Source organism: Amphiura filiformis, unplaced genomic scaffold (genome assembly GCF_039555335.1).
Source record: "Amphiura filiformis unplaced genomic scaffold, Afil_fr2py scaffold_46, whole genome shotgun sequence".
Taxonomy (NCBI): domain Eukaryota; kingdom Metazoa; phylum Echinodermata; class Ophiuroidea; order Amphilepidida; family Amphiuridae; genus Amphiura; species Amphiura filiformis.
In genome coordinates, this window is record NW_027305510.1 from 809,078 (window position 1) to 825,283 (window position 16,206).

Below are 16,206 nucleotides of genomic sequence, written 5' to 3' on the forward strand. Positions count from 1 at the left end.
GCCCCTTTTCAGACTTTTTTTATCACCAATATCACCAAAAGTGGACTTTTTGTCAATTTTCATTTTCTACCATTTTTGATTGGGGGAGGGGTTAGCAAAGAGTGGACATTTTGGACCTAATGAGCAATTTGCATTTTTATGACAAAAATTTAATCTTTTAATACTTGTTGTTTTGCGGACTTCGTAATGGCTGCCCTGTGCAAAATACACAAGGAAGTAGGTGTGCTTAATGAGCCGTGGGTAACAGGTGACATCAATAATGGCTGCCGCAACTAAGACCTGTTCTAGTGTGTCGGCTCTTATCTTTATATTTGCAGTTTTTACTCTTAACAGTAAGTATAGTTCAATTTAATTATTATTTATTGGCTCAATTTCATGTCTTCAATAAACGATTATCATAGAGATCATTGTAGAATTGCACTTTGGTATGCTACCAACATACAATATTGTGCAGTTATGATGGTTTCGGTAAATATATAGCAAAGGGGTTTTCCATGTTAAGTATGTACCTTAATATCTGGGTATTTGTGTCTAAATAATTAATTTTGTTGCGCAAAATTATGTGTTTACCACCACTTTTACAAACCTAAATGAAGAAATTGGAAAACTTTGGAATGAACAGACCTTGATAAACATTATCATTGTGCATTGGAATATTTAACACTGCGATGGGAGACCGAGGGGTTGACTTGATACTGAGAAAATGCTTGACAATAGAAAATAGCAGTGGGCAAACATGTCACATATTGATTGTGTTTTGCTTGGTCGTCAATGTTTCTTTTTAAGCTACTACATAAGCTTTGTTTCAATAAATTCGGTGGTCTACGAGCGATGACATGACAAATTGTGTAAAATGGTCCTAAAACAGATGAAAATCATGAACCATCTGGTCGGTGCTCTAAGATGGTTAATTTTCAACAATGGAACATTTGAAATGGTATTTCAATTTACAAATTTGAAATAAATATCGAATTATTTATTTGCTAATGTCAATTAAGTGAAAGAAAAACATAAAAACCTTTGCTTTTGTTCTGAATCATTGACGGTAAACATGAAAATTCGGTTGATACATGCGAACATGTCAAAAAGTGGCCCAACTCGGGTGATTAAGTAAAATAGGGCATATCGTTTGAACCTGTACAAGGAACTAAACCAAGTTAAAGCCTTCTGATTCTACTGCATCAATTTTACGCAATGCAAGCTAATTTATAATAAATGTTTTCTGGACGTTTTAGTTAATTGAGCATGGCGTTTGAGCCCAAACTAGTAAAGAAACCCAAGTAAAGGTTTTCTGTTAGCCAAGATGTTACTGATTCCACTGCATAGGCTTATAACATTGTTGCCACGATCTCTTCTATTTTTATTTATCATGTAATTTTGCTTGCATAAAGTTGCAGCAGCAGTGCCAATGCTGGGATTTTCGTCAACACAGATAACTGGAGTTGAAGGCGGCCAACTTGTACTAGATATTGTACGTATCGGTGATGTGCAATTTACCAGCAGTGTTGGTACGTATTATTGGTCGAGATATTACGATGATTTGTGGGCCGAGATATTACAATGATTAGGCAAAAACATTTAATATTTTTTGTATAATATCCAATGTAGGCTCTATAGCCTAATGCAACTTCTATTTTAAAATACTTTTTGTGCGTGTTTAGGTTCAGAAAAACGAAGCGGCGGCTATAACACGATATACTACTAGCGTAATAATAATTGTTATTAGAGAGATTGCGATGTTCCATACGCAGCACGTGGACCGTTTTTACGTACGTTAATACGGTATTAAATATTGCTAGTCTCGGTTCCAAACTGGATTGTGCTCATTCGTCACGAAGGAGAACACGGCGCCTGGAACAAAGACTATAGCTACTATAATATCTGATCTAGGTCAATAGAGGGCATAGTGATTGAAAAAATAATGGTGAGCTCAGGCTACCGAGCCTCTGCCTAATTCAAACAGCACGCTTTTGATTTTACCTAAAAACCAAGGTTAACATGCTGCTTAAACTTAATAGTATTTTTGTGCTCCCCAAATATTATAGTTGCCCAAAAACATATATTTTGGTAGATTAAGGATCATTACATCCATACATCATGACTTTACTTTCAAAATGAGACTTTATCGTCCTGAAAATTGGGCGCGTTGCATGAACTTCGACATGAGGTAAAATCAGCATATTTCAACGTAGCATTTCCGGCGGACCATAGCCCTAACCACCAAGAAATTGATGTTCCCTCCCCTCCAGGGCGTAGGCCCCCAACGTTCATATAATTTGTATTGACTTTTTTTTAAATTAATTGTGTTAAAATCATAATCATTCCAGTAAGTGCGGACTTGAAGAAGAAAATATACCGTATATCATAAATCACAATATTATCTTCATTTTACAGAAATTCAAACTGTCGAAAACACGGCTGTGGAATTCGAGGACTTTACTATTTCATCGAATCAAATCAGTTTTGCGTCAGGTTCAACTACTGGTACACAAGTAGTTGTGAGGTTATTGGATGATAACCGTCATGAGCAGAGGGAGGAGTTTACTATTCAGCTAGTTAATCCGATTGGAGCCACTATAACAAGTGGTACCGCTATGGTGACGATTAAAGATAATGATGGTATGCACCCCTCACTACGAAATAAAGGTTCTAAAAAGGTTGTAAAGTTGTCCTCTCAGGAGAACCCTTGGAGGTTCTCTAAGAACCAAAAATGGTCCCAAACCATCGAAAATGGCCCAAAATGTGACAGCAACGTTTTCGGTTCTTTAGAGAACCTTTAAGAGAACCTTTAAGGGGTTCTCCAAAATTAAAGAACCTTAGCTTTTTTAGAGGTTCAAGAGGGAGGGTTCTCCTGAGAGGACAAAAAGGTTCTATTTAGAACCTTTATTTCTTAGAGTGCATTGCTACAGTGGAAGCATTTTAATAACGCCAAATTAATTAGTGGAGAGCGTGGCAAAGTGGTTAGGGTAGTCCTACTCGACTCTGGTACATGAGGTCCCCGGTTCAATTCCTGGTATAAGACCCGCTTGCGCCATGAGGTATTGACCGATGGTGGGAAAAATCTGAGTTTAAATTTAATTTATAGCATTATATGTCTATAGATTAAACTCCGAATTCACCACTGTCCCCGTTGAACATTTAGAATTGGATAAATGCCCCCCCCCCCCCCTTGAACCATAAAGTTCTCCGTCCTTCGGAGAGGACGTTAAGCTGTCGGTCCCTTGTACAGAGAACCACACATGTACATTACATGTCCCAATTTGTCCCAGGAGTGATTGGAAATCACAATTTAGTGCTGAAATGCTAATGTAGGTAAGATGAAAATGCTGATGGAAGCGACATCGGCAGCATTTCACAAAGACCCTCAATAGAAATAAACTTCGCAGAAGTTTTCTTGTGTTGTTTAGGACCATAAGGTCTGAAAAAAAACCCAATACTTTATTGACATCAAAGGTGAACATACAGATTCTGAGATTTGACTAATTTCATGATGCACAAATTGTATCCATATCCTCGATCTAGGGATGCATAAATGAGGGGACTTTCATAATTGAAATATGCTTTTAAGCATATTTAAAAATGTTCCCGAAGTTAGGTTCCTATTTTAAAACTTTACGTCAAGATCTTGTTGTTTTCTTATTGGTTACAGAGTTATACGGTTTTGAGAAAAATGAATATGAGTTCAACGAGAAGTCTGGCGTCGGTGAAGTGTTCATTACGAGAGAAGGAGAACTGACGAAGAGTGCCAGAGGTCGTAAGTACTATATATACATCTTGCCCCTGAGAAAGACTGGCCGCTGTGATATTTAAAATGTCCTTTTCGTCAAATTTGTAAGCCCTATCCCCTTCCCACTGTCTAAAATTTAAATTTACGTCATCGTCGTCATTGTTGTCATCGTCGTCGTCATCATCATACACTCTTAAAACACACGTAGTAGTCAACTTTGCACCTTACCCTTAAATTGTTGCCCAATTTTAACCACAAAAAGGGTCAAAATTTGACCACAATTTATGGGTAAGGTGCATAGTTAACTTCTAAGTGGTCAATTTTTACCACGTTATTATTAAGTGTAAACTCTTAGAAAAACGGGTTCTTGGCTGTCCTGTATGTAAACCCCGCAAAAGAGAAAATGTTCTTGAAAAAGAAAAATGAAAATACCCCAAAATGGCATTTCCAGAACCTTTAACAGGTCTAAAGATTTCTTTCTTTCCAGAACTCTTTTCTGTTCTTTGTAAGTATTTTTAAAAGGTTCCACATACAGGAGAGCTCAAGAACCATTTAGGTTCTACGTAGAACCCGTTTTTCTAAGAGTGTAATAATGATTAATTTCTAAGCATTCATAATCATTTCAGTTTTAATTGTGGAAGATGAAACAGCGAAAGGTGGCTCAGATTTTCAATACACAAATACATTCCCAGAGTATAATTTCCAACCGCTAAGTGGGCGCGCTTCTGTGATGTTTGCCCTTATTGATGATGGTATAGCAGAAGGGACGGAGACCTTTAAACTAACCCTAACTGCACCAACAGATACTGGAACCATTGATGATGGCAGGAGATACGCAACTGTTAGAATTAGAGATGACGAATACATAAGTATGTACAGATTCCATTTTGTAGCACAAGTAAATAATAATAATTTGTCGGCATTTTATAGCACCTTTCCAACTTGTTCCAAGCACTTTACAACAATTTATTATGCTGCCACTGAAACATATACCCGAATAATTTTGTTTCTACAAGGGCACAATTGGAGTGCAGCACCTCTCAGCACTTTGATTGTAATAATCCCTTAGCAGCTTCCCATTACACCTGGGTGACGTGAGGCAAATGATGTAAAGCGCCTTGCTCAAGTGCCCAACACGATGGCACCGCCGGGGTTCGAACTCGCAATCCGCCGATTATGAGTCGGAGCCCGTCCAACTGCTCCACCGTGCATGCCCCTAATAAAGGATGGGAGACCTCTCTATAGGCAAAAAGAGAGGAAGAGAAGGAAGAGAACTCATGGCTCTTGTTTGAAAAAATATTATTGTAACTATACTATGTCATAATACAATTGTTTGACCGGCAAATTTCAGATAGACCATTACGTTTTAAATAATTACATTTCTTTTGTGATAGCACAATTTCCGACGACTGTTACCATAGTTACCACAACTGAGTCCGCAAATGCTACGATTTGTAATGGAGACGATAACAACTGCCATGGTAGGTCACGTGTCTTGAAATATGCACCTACCTATAAGTAATTACCCCCCCACACACACACACACGCCCACCCCCACATACTATGAAAGGCCATTATTCCAAAACAGTTGATTGTATGCCAAATTTGGGACATACATTCGAAGCAGAATTATTTCTGCGCATTATGACACAAAAAAGGATACATGCAATTAGAGTTGAAAAGATTTCCTTCAATGGATACTGAATACAAGGCAATATGATTTTACTGCAACCTTCAAATCTTGGGTTACGTTCATTCAAATGTATGCTGCGGCATCAATATCGGGAACATTGCAGCAAACGAGGTATAAGCAGAAATAAATTCTGCTTCGAATGCATATCCCAAATTTGGTATACGATTAACCGTTTTGGAATGATGGTAATTCCTGAAGGGGGTAATTACTTGGTAGGTGTTTACATTCTTATAATGCTTAAATACTTCAGTGTTATTTTTGGTTGAATAAACGCATCAAGATCGGTACAGTAAACTCAGTAAACAATATTTATGTTTTTAGCTGAACCATGCAGTACTTGCAGTTACCTAGTGCAATTTGACACTGGCAACTGCCACTAATACATACATCTAGATTTGCCATTTGGGTTTTTCTTCTTGTAATTTTCTTGATACTGTTGCAGAAACTCATCGTAAAGCAGAAAGTGAGAAAGTTGATACTGTCCTTCATCTCTGTTCATGGCGGAACCTCTTCCTTAAGTATTTCTATATTTTTATATAGACTCATTTAACGTTGTTTTATTTATTTTTGATAGCAGATAAGGAATCTCATGAAAGTTTGGATTTGACCACCACCATCATCATCATCGTTAGCGCTAGTGTAGCCGGTATCATCATTCTTATAGTTCTTATTGGTTGCATTTATAAGAGGCGCAAGATGAAACAAAACCACCGATCGTCATCTGCTGCTTACATCGTAAATAACAATGACTATCACCAAACGGGAGACATAGAAATCCAAGACCTAGAACTAGAGGCAAGTATGATCTTTTACTGGATCGTAGACAAATTTGATAAATCCTTTGATAATAATAAAATTAAAAAACAACGAAGGCTTCTATTTTCTGTCATGTGTTGCATACGCCTATAAGAGCAGATTTTCCTAATAAAAAATAGCGATTCTAAGCCCTAGGTAATTCCTTGTAAGATGTAGGATTTAATTTGATTAAAATTTGATATACTTTAATAATATATTTATTTTAATTGAAGTGTTTCAGAATGAGAATAAAGGTATTGTTTTTAGCCGCTGTCGTGCATCTATCATCTCATATAACACGCGACATAAATACTTTTTTGGTGTAAAGCAACTCGGCTTCGCCTTGTTGTTTTACTCAGAAATGATGTCGTCCGTATCATATGAGACGATAGATGCACGACAGCGGCTAAAAACAACACCTTTATTCTCTAACTATCAAATGGTTTGTTTTCTGTTCTTTTTCTTAAGGAGCCACCACGGCCGTCAATGTTAGTGTCAATAGAAGAGAAGTCCTTATGTGAGTTAGATCGATCTAGTATCGCATTACATGACGTCATCGGCAGAGGGGCGTTCTCTCAGGTGTATTTGGCCACTGCTTCTGGTATCGAAACAGGTCAACAGTCTGTTCAAGTGGCTGTCAAAGTTCTGAAAGGTACACCATCTATAATAAATTTCTGCTTCTTTGCGGTTCTAAATTGTTTTTGCCATTGTTATGTCGTTGTCAGCGCTCGACGAATCATAGCACAGGGCATGTTTTAGGTTTTTGAAGTTGTAGCAATCACGATGATGAAGCTGGTTTGAGGCATTTTAACCCTGGTTACAGACTTGTACCCGAGTCCAGCTTGTCCGAGTCCGAGCCGAGCCGAGTCCATTTGTATCCGAGTCCGAGCCAAGTCTGAGTCCTTTTGTGTCCGAGTCCGGACTCGAGTCCAATTCCAGGGGTGCCGAGTCCGCGCCAAGTCCGAGCCCAACAAAAATAAGACCTGAGTCCGGACTCGAGTCCGGCTCGAGTCCGGACTCGGGGTGAGAGTCCATGCCCATTGGTGGTGGTGGGGGGGTTCATTCAACTTTAATGTGACAGGTATCTACCTATTGGCATTGCTTAGTTTGGGTATAACAAAATGAAAAAGGGGTAATTGGGTACAAAATTTTGAAAGAAGGGGTCATTTGGTACAACATTTTATTTCTTATTTGAAAAATTTTCAATACAAATTTGCTGAAAAAGGTCAATTTTAAAGTTTCTGCATAATTTTATGGCATTTTGATGATAAAATTGTAGAAATGTGATGAGAAGGTCAATCACTGCATCACACCACACACCATTCTACCAAACCCCACCCAACACTGTTGACTCAACCAACCAACCGTATACACTTTCTTCAAAAGCCATGTCCATCAGGTTACTCCTGAAGGTAAAAACTACATGTATATCAGACCACCTAGTACCTGTATCAGACAGCAGGCATGTGGGGGTATTTTGTGTGTGTGTGTAGCACACTACATGTAAACTCACAGGTAACTTAATTGCGCCTAGGGACAAGGCTGTAGGTATGCCAGGTGAATTCAAATTTGCCATCAAACTGCATCATTTTATATATCAAATTAAAGCCCTTGAGTAAAGGAAGTCAAAACTGAAAACCGTTTTGTCATGGCACTTTCCGTAGCAAAGTTACATCTTATTTTGTCAAAGATTGACTTTCATCAAAAAGATTCAGCTAACAAAACAGCATTTCGGTCATAGACATACCACATACATGTAGACCTATGACTGCCCATCCCTTACCACAGCGTGAGGTGAAGCCCCGTATCCAAGGTGATATTGACGGATTGACGGGTTACTAGGCGCGAGATAATCGCGTACATTCTGGCGCTCTCGGTTGCGTGGTTACTGCGCCATTATCACCCGCGTCAAATACAACATGTTCTGTAGACGCGAACATTATATCTGCTTGCTTGCGTCCGGGTATGCGTCCTTGTTCAATTCGTTGCTAAGCAGTGTCGGCTTCACTACGCGAGTCAAGTCACTGGTCTAGGTACTAGTTTGTCTGGGATTTCGGTGGTGTTTCTAGATCTTAGTCTCATGATGATAGCAGCGATAGCAGCTTTTCTATGTGGAACTGCTATCAAAATCCCTCTAAAATTCCATGTGCGAGTGTCTCATCGCCATAAAAAATCATATATTTGGGTCAAGTGAAGTATAGACAACATATTTATGTAGGTTTCCTTGACCTACATGTTCTTTTAAATTTCTATGTAAATGTGTATTGTGTTCTAGGCTGACTAGCAGATAGGTTTGCCTGGCATACCTATAGGCTGTGTGCAGTATTACATGTAAATGAATTGCAATATATTCAAATACATTATAGAAAATTAACATCATCATCATTATAATAATAATAATACTAACAGAAATTCACCTTTATAATTCTAAACATATTTTCAAAATTGGCCCACACAAATGTCATGTGTACTCACTTCCTGAGCAGATGCAAACTAGTATAGCCCTACTGAGTGGGAGCTGAGATGTATGGTCCAGTGTGCATGTTTCTCTTTCAAGAGCTTAATGGATTGGAAAGTTCCATGAAAGAAGTCTTACATTGTAGAAATTTTTATATAGTCCAAATATTTAATAAAATTATGCATTTGATTAATTATCAATTATTACATTTTAAATGATAACAAAAATATGATTCTGCTAAGTGACAGATAAATCTAAATAATTTGGTGGATGTAGGATAATAACAGGTCACAGATTTGACAGCCCCAATTAATTTGGAAAATGGCCAAATAAGTAAAGTCAACAAATTTGAGATCTATTTTTACATTTTCAGATAATCATTTCACATTTTACATAGATTTGGACATTGGACTGGACTCGGACCGGACTCGCCTTCGAGTCCGAGTCCTTTATTGTCCGAGTCCGAGCCGAGCCGAGTCTTTTTGTGTCCGAGTCCGAGCCAAGTCCGAGTCCAACAAAAAGTGGACTCGAGTCCGGACTCGAGTCCGAGTCCGGACTCGAACGATACATCTCTGCCTGGTTATATAGGCACCGTTTGTAGCAATCTGATATTCATAATTATGCAGAAATCAGGACGATAGTTATGTTATCTCAGACATAGTTTCGAAATGCTAAATAACATTAATAAAAAGACAGTACTTTAATGCGATGGATAGAAACAAATTTCCTGATGCATGGATGTCAAATAAAAGTTGTGATAAAAATGTTGTGCGTCTTAATTTTGAGTTGCAATGAAGACGATAGATAGTTTATACTGTATACCATACACATTTGAAGCTCTCAATGTCGTTTCATGAACAATACATTACATTAACGGTGGTTTGATGGCATATAAAACTGAGTCATTTGAAAGAAAAGTTCAGCAATTATGGCGCTATTTTTCTTAAATCTTGTTTGCATATTTTCAAGGGGTAGACACTTGTAAGAGGGTAATAGAACATCAGCAAATAGACTAACAAATGACAAGAGAATTTTCAAAACTTTTTATCATGAAATGTAAGGTACCGTATAACTCATATCATTTAGCTAATTTAAATATAAAATGTATGTAAATAGCGCCCTCAGTTTCCACACAAAAGTACAATTTACAGAATAAAAATTACCACAAAAAAGGAGAAAAAGATGAATAATCTGATATAGAAACTAAAATATATGATAAAAGTTGCTGCAAAATAGATGTTGGTATTAGCTTTTGGTATTATTCAGATCTAGAATTGAAAATTATATGTTTTGTTAAAAAATCAATGAATGATCACATCAAACAACCGTGCATTTGCTTGTCGCTATACCTGCCCGTGCCATTTGTATACATGTATAATCTTTCATTATATTCAAATATCTTGTTTCAGATTTCGAAGTCAAAACGGTTGAGTTCATGAAAGAGCTGAGCTTCCTACAAGCTTTAGATCCACACCCGAATATAATCAGATTCATAGGATGCTGTACGTTGGAAGGTAAGAGCAGTAGCGTAGCCGGGGGCTATCCGTCTTGATCAGCAGGGAGGGAGCATTCGGCATGAATTGTTAAAAAGTGACTGAAAAGAATAAAATATGGGTTATTTTGCCATAATATGGGTAGACATGTCCCCTATGACCCCTAGAATCGATGCTCATAATGATCTTACCAAATTAATCAAAATCATGATCATTGATGCTATCAGTGGCTTTGGGAGATTTCAGGTTTGCTAAAAACTTTAGCAAACCTGAAAATATTTAGCAAAAAATAGGTAAAAGCGGTCATAAGTTTTGCTCGGTATAATTATGATCAGAGTTTATTTACCTGAATTATTTGGGGGCTGAAGGATTTTAGAGCCACCCTACACAAACCCAAATGGTGGGGGGAGGGGGACTAGCCCCAGTAAATACTCATAGTTGTAGCTTGTTTCTATCGTTTTATAGAGCCATTCTATTTAGTGTTTGAATACGCACCAGAAGGAAATCTACGAGAATACCTTCACTTGGTTAGACAGGAGGGAGATGACAAGGTGTTGAAACCGGCACAGCTTGTCAAATTTGCCCTGGATGTTTCGAAAGGAATGGAATTCATCTCATCCAAGAATGTAAGTTGTTCAAGATTGCGCCAGAGATAGTGTCTCTTTTTTGAACAGTCCAAATATGGGGGGAGGGGGGGTTAATATCTTTTCAGTATCATAGTTTTCCGGTCAACTCCACCTTGTCCGACTGATGAGACAAGCTTCAGTCCAGTTGGTCCGGGTATTTCTGTCCATTTTAGAGAGTTTTTTTGAGTCATGCAGTTAGGACCCTATCCTTAAACACGTAATATTATAGTAAGACGAGGGCAATGGCGCCGATCATATTCTTAATCTATGAGGCCTTTGATCATGTTGATAGCGTACCGTATCTTTTTTCACAGTGCGTTCATCGAGACTTAGCGATAAGAAATGTCTTGCTCGGGGAAGGCAAACTGTGTAAACTGAGTGATTTTGGGTTAGCAAGAGACATGGAACAATACCACCAATACTTCTCTCAATCAAGTGTAAGTAAAATATAATATTTTAGGTTAGCAAGAGACATGCAACAATACTTATCTAAATCAAGTGTAAGATAAATAAGTGATTTCGGGTTAGCAAGAGGCATGGAACAATACCACACATTTTTCTCAATCAAGTATAAGTGATTTTGGGTTAGCAAGAGACATGGAACAATACCACCAATACTTCTCTTAATCAAGTGTATATGTGACATGATCTGATCCATGGGGGGCCAAAGGAGGCATTTTTAAAAATTTAGTTACTGTAATTATTACATTATACATGTACATACAATGCGCTATCATTTACTGAAAACACCAAAGGTCTAGCTTACTTGGTTCTAAAATTATGAAGTTTTTTGATGTCTATTTTCTTATGTATTTTATTGTTTTTTGCTCCATATTTTGACCTTTATCTCAGTTTCAAATTTGCCGCCTTTGGCCCCCATGGGCCAGATCGTGTCACATATAAGTAAACTGAGTGATTTTGGGTTAGTAAGAGACATGAAACAAATTATCACCAACACTTCTCAAAATCAAGTGCAAGACTAGTAAACTGAGTGATTTTGGGTTAGCAAGAGACATGGAACAATGCCACCAATACTTCTCTAAATCAAGTGCAAGTAAACTGTGTGATTTGGGGTTAGCAATTGTAAGTAAATGTATCTTTTGAAATTGGAATTATTTTGTTTCTAGACTAAGCTCCCAGTACGATGGATGGCTCCGGAGGCGATAGAATACAATATGTTTACTATCAAGACAGATGTCTGGTCCTTTGGAATAGTTCTATGGGAACTAGTAACTATGGGTGAGTTTAGAATTTAAAATGCTACGGGAAATAATGTCCTTAAATTTGTGTACACCAGTGTTCTAACAGTGTTTAAGACATAAGGTCTGATTTCTCACAGCTTGGCTAATGGTCAGGCTTCCCAGCAAACACAAAAACGTTTTAAAAATGTTTTAAGTAAGTTATATTTTGGCTTTTGGTTTAGGTAAAAACGTTTTAATAACATTAAAATGTCGGGTTATATAAAGGCTATGATAACGTTTTAAAACGTTTTGTATGAAAACACACTACAACAATATTTTTAAATGTTTTCAAAAATATTATTGTAAACTATTTTTGCAAACATTTTGGCCAAATATTGTGTCAATACTTAAATAACATTATGTTAAAATATTTCAACCCAGTAAACACAGAAATGTTCTTGAAATGTTTTTTAATAACATTTAAATGTCGGGTTATATAAAGGTCATTAAAACGTTTTTAAAACGTGATTGAAAATATTTTGGGCAAACATTTTTCGCAAAATATTTTTTCAACCCCAAAATAACATTTTGTTTAGAATGTTTTGTATCAAGTTTTCAAGAATGTTTTTGGAATGTTATTAAAACGTTTTTATACCCCTATAATGTTATTTAAACGTTTTCTGTTTGGTTTGCTGAGCAGTAGATTATCAAAAAATGTTTTTTAAGGTTATGAAAACGTTTTATACTCATAATATACCCATTATATAACCCGACATTTAAACGTTTTCTGACAACCTTTTATAACCTTTTGCGAATGATGTCGAAAACGTTTTGTGTTGCTGGGGCTTCCTAATCCAGCAGCCTCTCACTATCAATATGGATGGATCCATTTTACTAATTTATCTTTGTAAGCACGTGTATATAGAACCAATTGGATTTCATCCTGATGGCTTAGGAAGCATGAACCAGTAGCGTAGCCAGCAGGGGGGGCAAGGGGGCAGAGTGCCCCCTGACAAAAAAATGAAAGAAAAGTGCCCTCTGACAAAAAAAATGAAAGAGAAAATCAGGAGGGCAAAGGAAAAGAAAAGGGCAAGGACCCTTTTCTAGCAAAATTCAGGGCCAAAATAGTGTAAATGCAACATTTTTCAGCGCTACGCGCGCACATTGTAACAATAAAGCCCTTTTTAAGCCGGATAATGGGCGAAAATAGTGTAAAATACCATTTTTTTCGCGCTACGCGCGCACATCATCCCAATAAGGCCCTTTTCGGGAAGCTCGAAGACATACAGTCTCTATAATGTATTGTATGATGCAACTGCAATTTTTTTCGTCTGTGCCCCCAAAATTTTATTTTGCCACCCCTGACCAAGAAAGCTGGCTACGCCCCTGGCATGAACACTATCCATGATTCGATAAACCAGCCCAAAAGACTTCATCGTGATTATAATAGCCAGAAACAATTCATACCACACCAAAAATTTATATATTTCACATTAGATGGCTCCATGTCGCGGTATTTTCATAATATAATATTCTGAAGCATCATAAATTAAGACCACAAACCTAAATGCAACACCTTAGTATTATTTATTACCTTTACACACGGTACATGCCCGATCGAATCATAGGCAGGCTAGCAAAATCAGGGTTTGTCCGTATCCATCATATGATTAGTTGTACCTTAATTAGTTATTGTTGTTGGGCAGAATGGACTCTTTCAGTTGAATTCCATACACCCTCTATATGGAAGACATGACCATAATCTTCCACACAGGGAGTATAATATAAATTGTAAATGGATTCACCCATTCAGGAAAACCCATCTGAAAGTCCCACTCCCGATGTCAACGGTTAAGGTCATGTTTTCCAAAGGCGAGTGTATGGATTTCAACTGGAACAGCCCAAATCATGACAACGTTCAGGACTTGATTTCAGGATCCACGAGAAATGACTACAGCTTAATGAATGCAATTAATGATTATACGACATTATCTCTTGTTATTATTGTACGCATTATAAACAGGTGCCCACCCATATGCTGGACTTAATGGAGTAGAGGTGAAAAAAATGCTGCAGGATGGAGAACGCCTTGAGAAACCTCGGCATTGCAGTGATGACATGTAAGGAAATGGCTGCATACGTAATACACTCTTAGATTGTAAGATGAACCAATCAGTGCAAACGTTAGAACAATGCCAGGAGCATGATATTGTTTTCATAGTTTTTCTCGTATACATTAAAAGTTTCGGTTTGGATGACATTATCTTTTTGATGCTCTTCATGGTAGCTTCAATATAAAAAGTCTCAAGTTTTGTGATGTTTTATCAAAATCGATAAGAGCTATCTTAAGAGCCACTGAACAAATACTAGGCTTCTTTGTACTCATTTTAATGCATTTTTCATGCTGATTCCAGATATGGTCATTAAAATATTCAATTCTGAAATTTTTTTGATTAAGAAAAATTCAAACTTTCGGTCGTCTGGAGTCTACACCCACGTGGAGAGGGCCAAGTTACCCTGAATTGTAGTATGAGCTGCCTCGTTTGATTATAAGGTAGCGAACATATAATATCATGGATTGATGATGAAGTCAGAATTGAGTCGGTCTTGCTGACTTTGGTGACAAAATGTCAGCCCGTTCCATGTTAGAGTATATCAGTACTTTCATCATGTTCATAGTCTTTGCTCCAATGGCCTATCTTCAAGCATGTCGAGGATGGGTCTTTTGAAACCAGTATGCGCGCATACAATGCATGCATATTGCCGGGCAAAGATCACGAACTGCCGAGTATTAAAATGAGTTAGTATGACATAGCATCTCACCTCACGTTGCTCAACATAATTAGTAATGCACATAATGATACCAAGAGTTGAGAGCAACATAATATTTTAAACTAAAGCCATTTTCAACGATTTTATTAACAGGTATCAATTTATGTTGAAATGTTGGGATGACAACCCAAAGAACAGACCAGCCTTTGATGACATATGCAAACAACTTGAAATCATGTTAGCAGATGCTAAGGTGAGAGATTATTGTAAAGAATACAGGCGGCGTAAGGGGACGCGGGAGTCAGGACCCCCAAACTTTGCATCTTTCTTTTTGCGCGCAAAATAAGTCCCGGTAAAACCGAACAGCATATTGCTCGTCCCTCGACCTCCCTTAAAATTTAATGATTCCCACCGGCACTGTAAAAGTAAAGAATATCTAGCCTATACCTATAATAAATATACCCATGAATACTATAAACGAATTAAAGACTTGAAACACCAAACTTAACAAAATATAATTGCAACTATTAAATGTTCTACATATATACATGACATAAAAATGTTGGGAACTCTTTTTCCTCAAACTTTCATTTCGATAATATTATTGGCCTCAACTCAAGAACAGCAAGACCTATGGAAATCCGATTATTGGCTTCCTTGACTTATTTCCTAATTTCCTATGAGGTCATTGTATTAATATTAAAGGTTTTTAGTTAAATGTCTAGAACTTGAAAAAAAGGCCCCTGCCATCCCACTCACCCTATAATGTTTACGCTTTTCTTAATGCACAGGGATACGTCAGAATGGGCGATTTCCACAATGAGAATTACGTATATTTGGAGCGCAAAGCATGGGCCAAGAGCACCATGGATACATTGCAAATCAACCAAAGAAAGAAGAAAGGACCACGACCGAAACCAAAGCCGAAGAACAAATCACAAGAGCAGTCCCACTAATATATTGAGGCTGAAACGCAGAAACAGACAACGAAGGAACCAGAACACTGACAGTTTGATTAAACAAACCCCAAATGTTCATAATACTTACTTTAAAAACTGCATGTGTTGTTGTAATGAAGTTCCCCCATAGTAGAATGCCGGTGATTGGGGGATACCGATGATAACCTGAAAGTGGACCTTCACTACCAAATGTCCACGTACCCATTGCTGTACCAAATGTGATGCATGATGCAGTCATGTCTACAGTAGAATTCACCACGACCTTTGCAGGACTTAAACCCATTAAAAGCTATTAAACCAAGATAACACTCATTGAAAACAGCTCAACTATGTTAAATCAAATCTTCTCTGGTTAAATCCACACTACACATGTTTCTATTAGAGGTCACGCGTCAATGGTGAGAGCACTGTGTATTGTGTATAGGAAAACGGACAGTAACTGCAGTATGGTGATCAAGTAAAATCAGTCGGAAGTTGGATATGTTGAATTTCAGATATAGCC

General features: G+C 37.5%; 2 protein-coding genes across 2 annotated transcripts; both read left to right on the forward strand.

Moving 5' to 3' along the window:
* The first annotated feature begins 162 nt into the window (after positions 1–162).
* On the forward strand, positions 163–5,251 carry LOC140144251 (FRAS1-related extracellular matrix protein 3-like). Its single transcript, XM_072166068.1, has 6 exons — positions 163–332; positions 1,392–1,508; positions 2,395–2,619; positions 3,650–3,754; positions 4,354–4,596; positions 5,122–5,251. Exons 1-6 carry the CDS (start codon positions 260–262, stop codon positions 5,247–5,249), a joined length of 891 nt encoding a protein of 296 aa, XP_072022169.1. The 5' UTR covers positions 163–259; the 3' UTR covers positions 5,250–5,251.
* Positions 5,252–6,693: 1,442 nt separating this feature from the next.
* Positions 6,694–16,061, forward strand: LOC140144232 (tyrosine kinase receptor Cad96Ca-like). The gene is made up of 8 exons (XM_072166048.1): positions 6,694–6,867; positions 10,083–10,187; positions 10,632–10,792; positions 11,107–11,229; positions 11,920–12,031; positions 13,997–14,093; positions 14,899–14,998; positions 15,537–16,061. Exons 1-8 carry the CDS (start codon positions 6,702–6,704, stop codon positions 15,699–15,701), a joined length of 1,029 nt encoding a protein of 342 aa, XP_072022149.1. The 5' UTR covers positions 6,694–6,701; the 3' UTR covers positions 15,702–16,061.
* Positions 16,062–16,206: the final 145 nt, after the last annotated feature.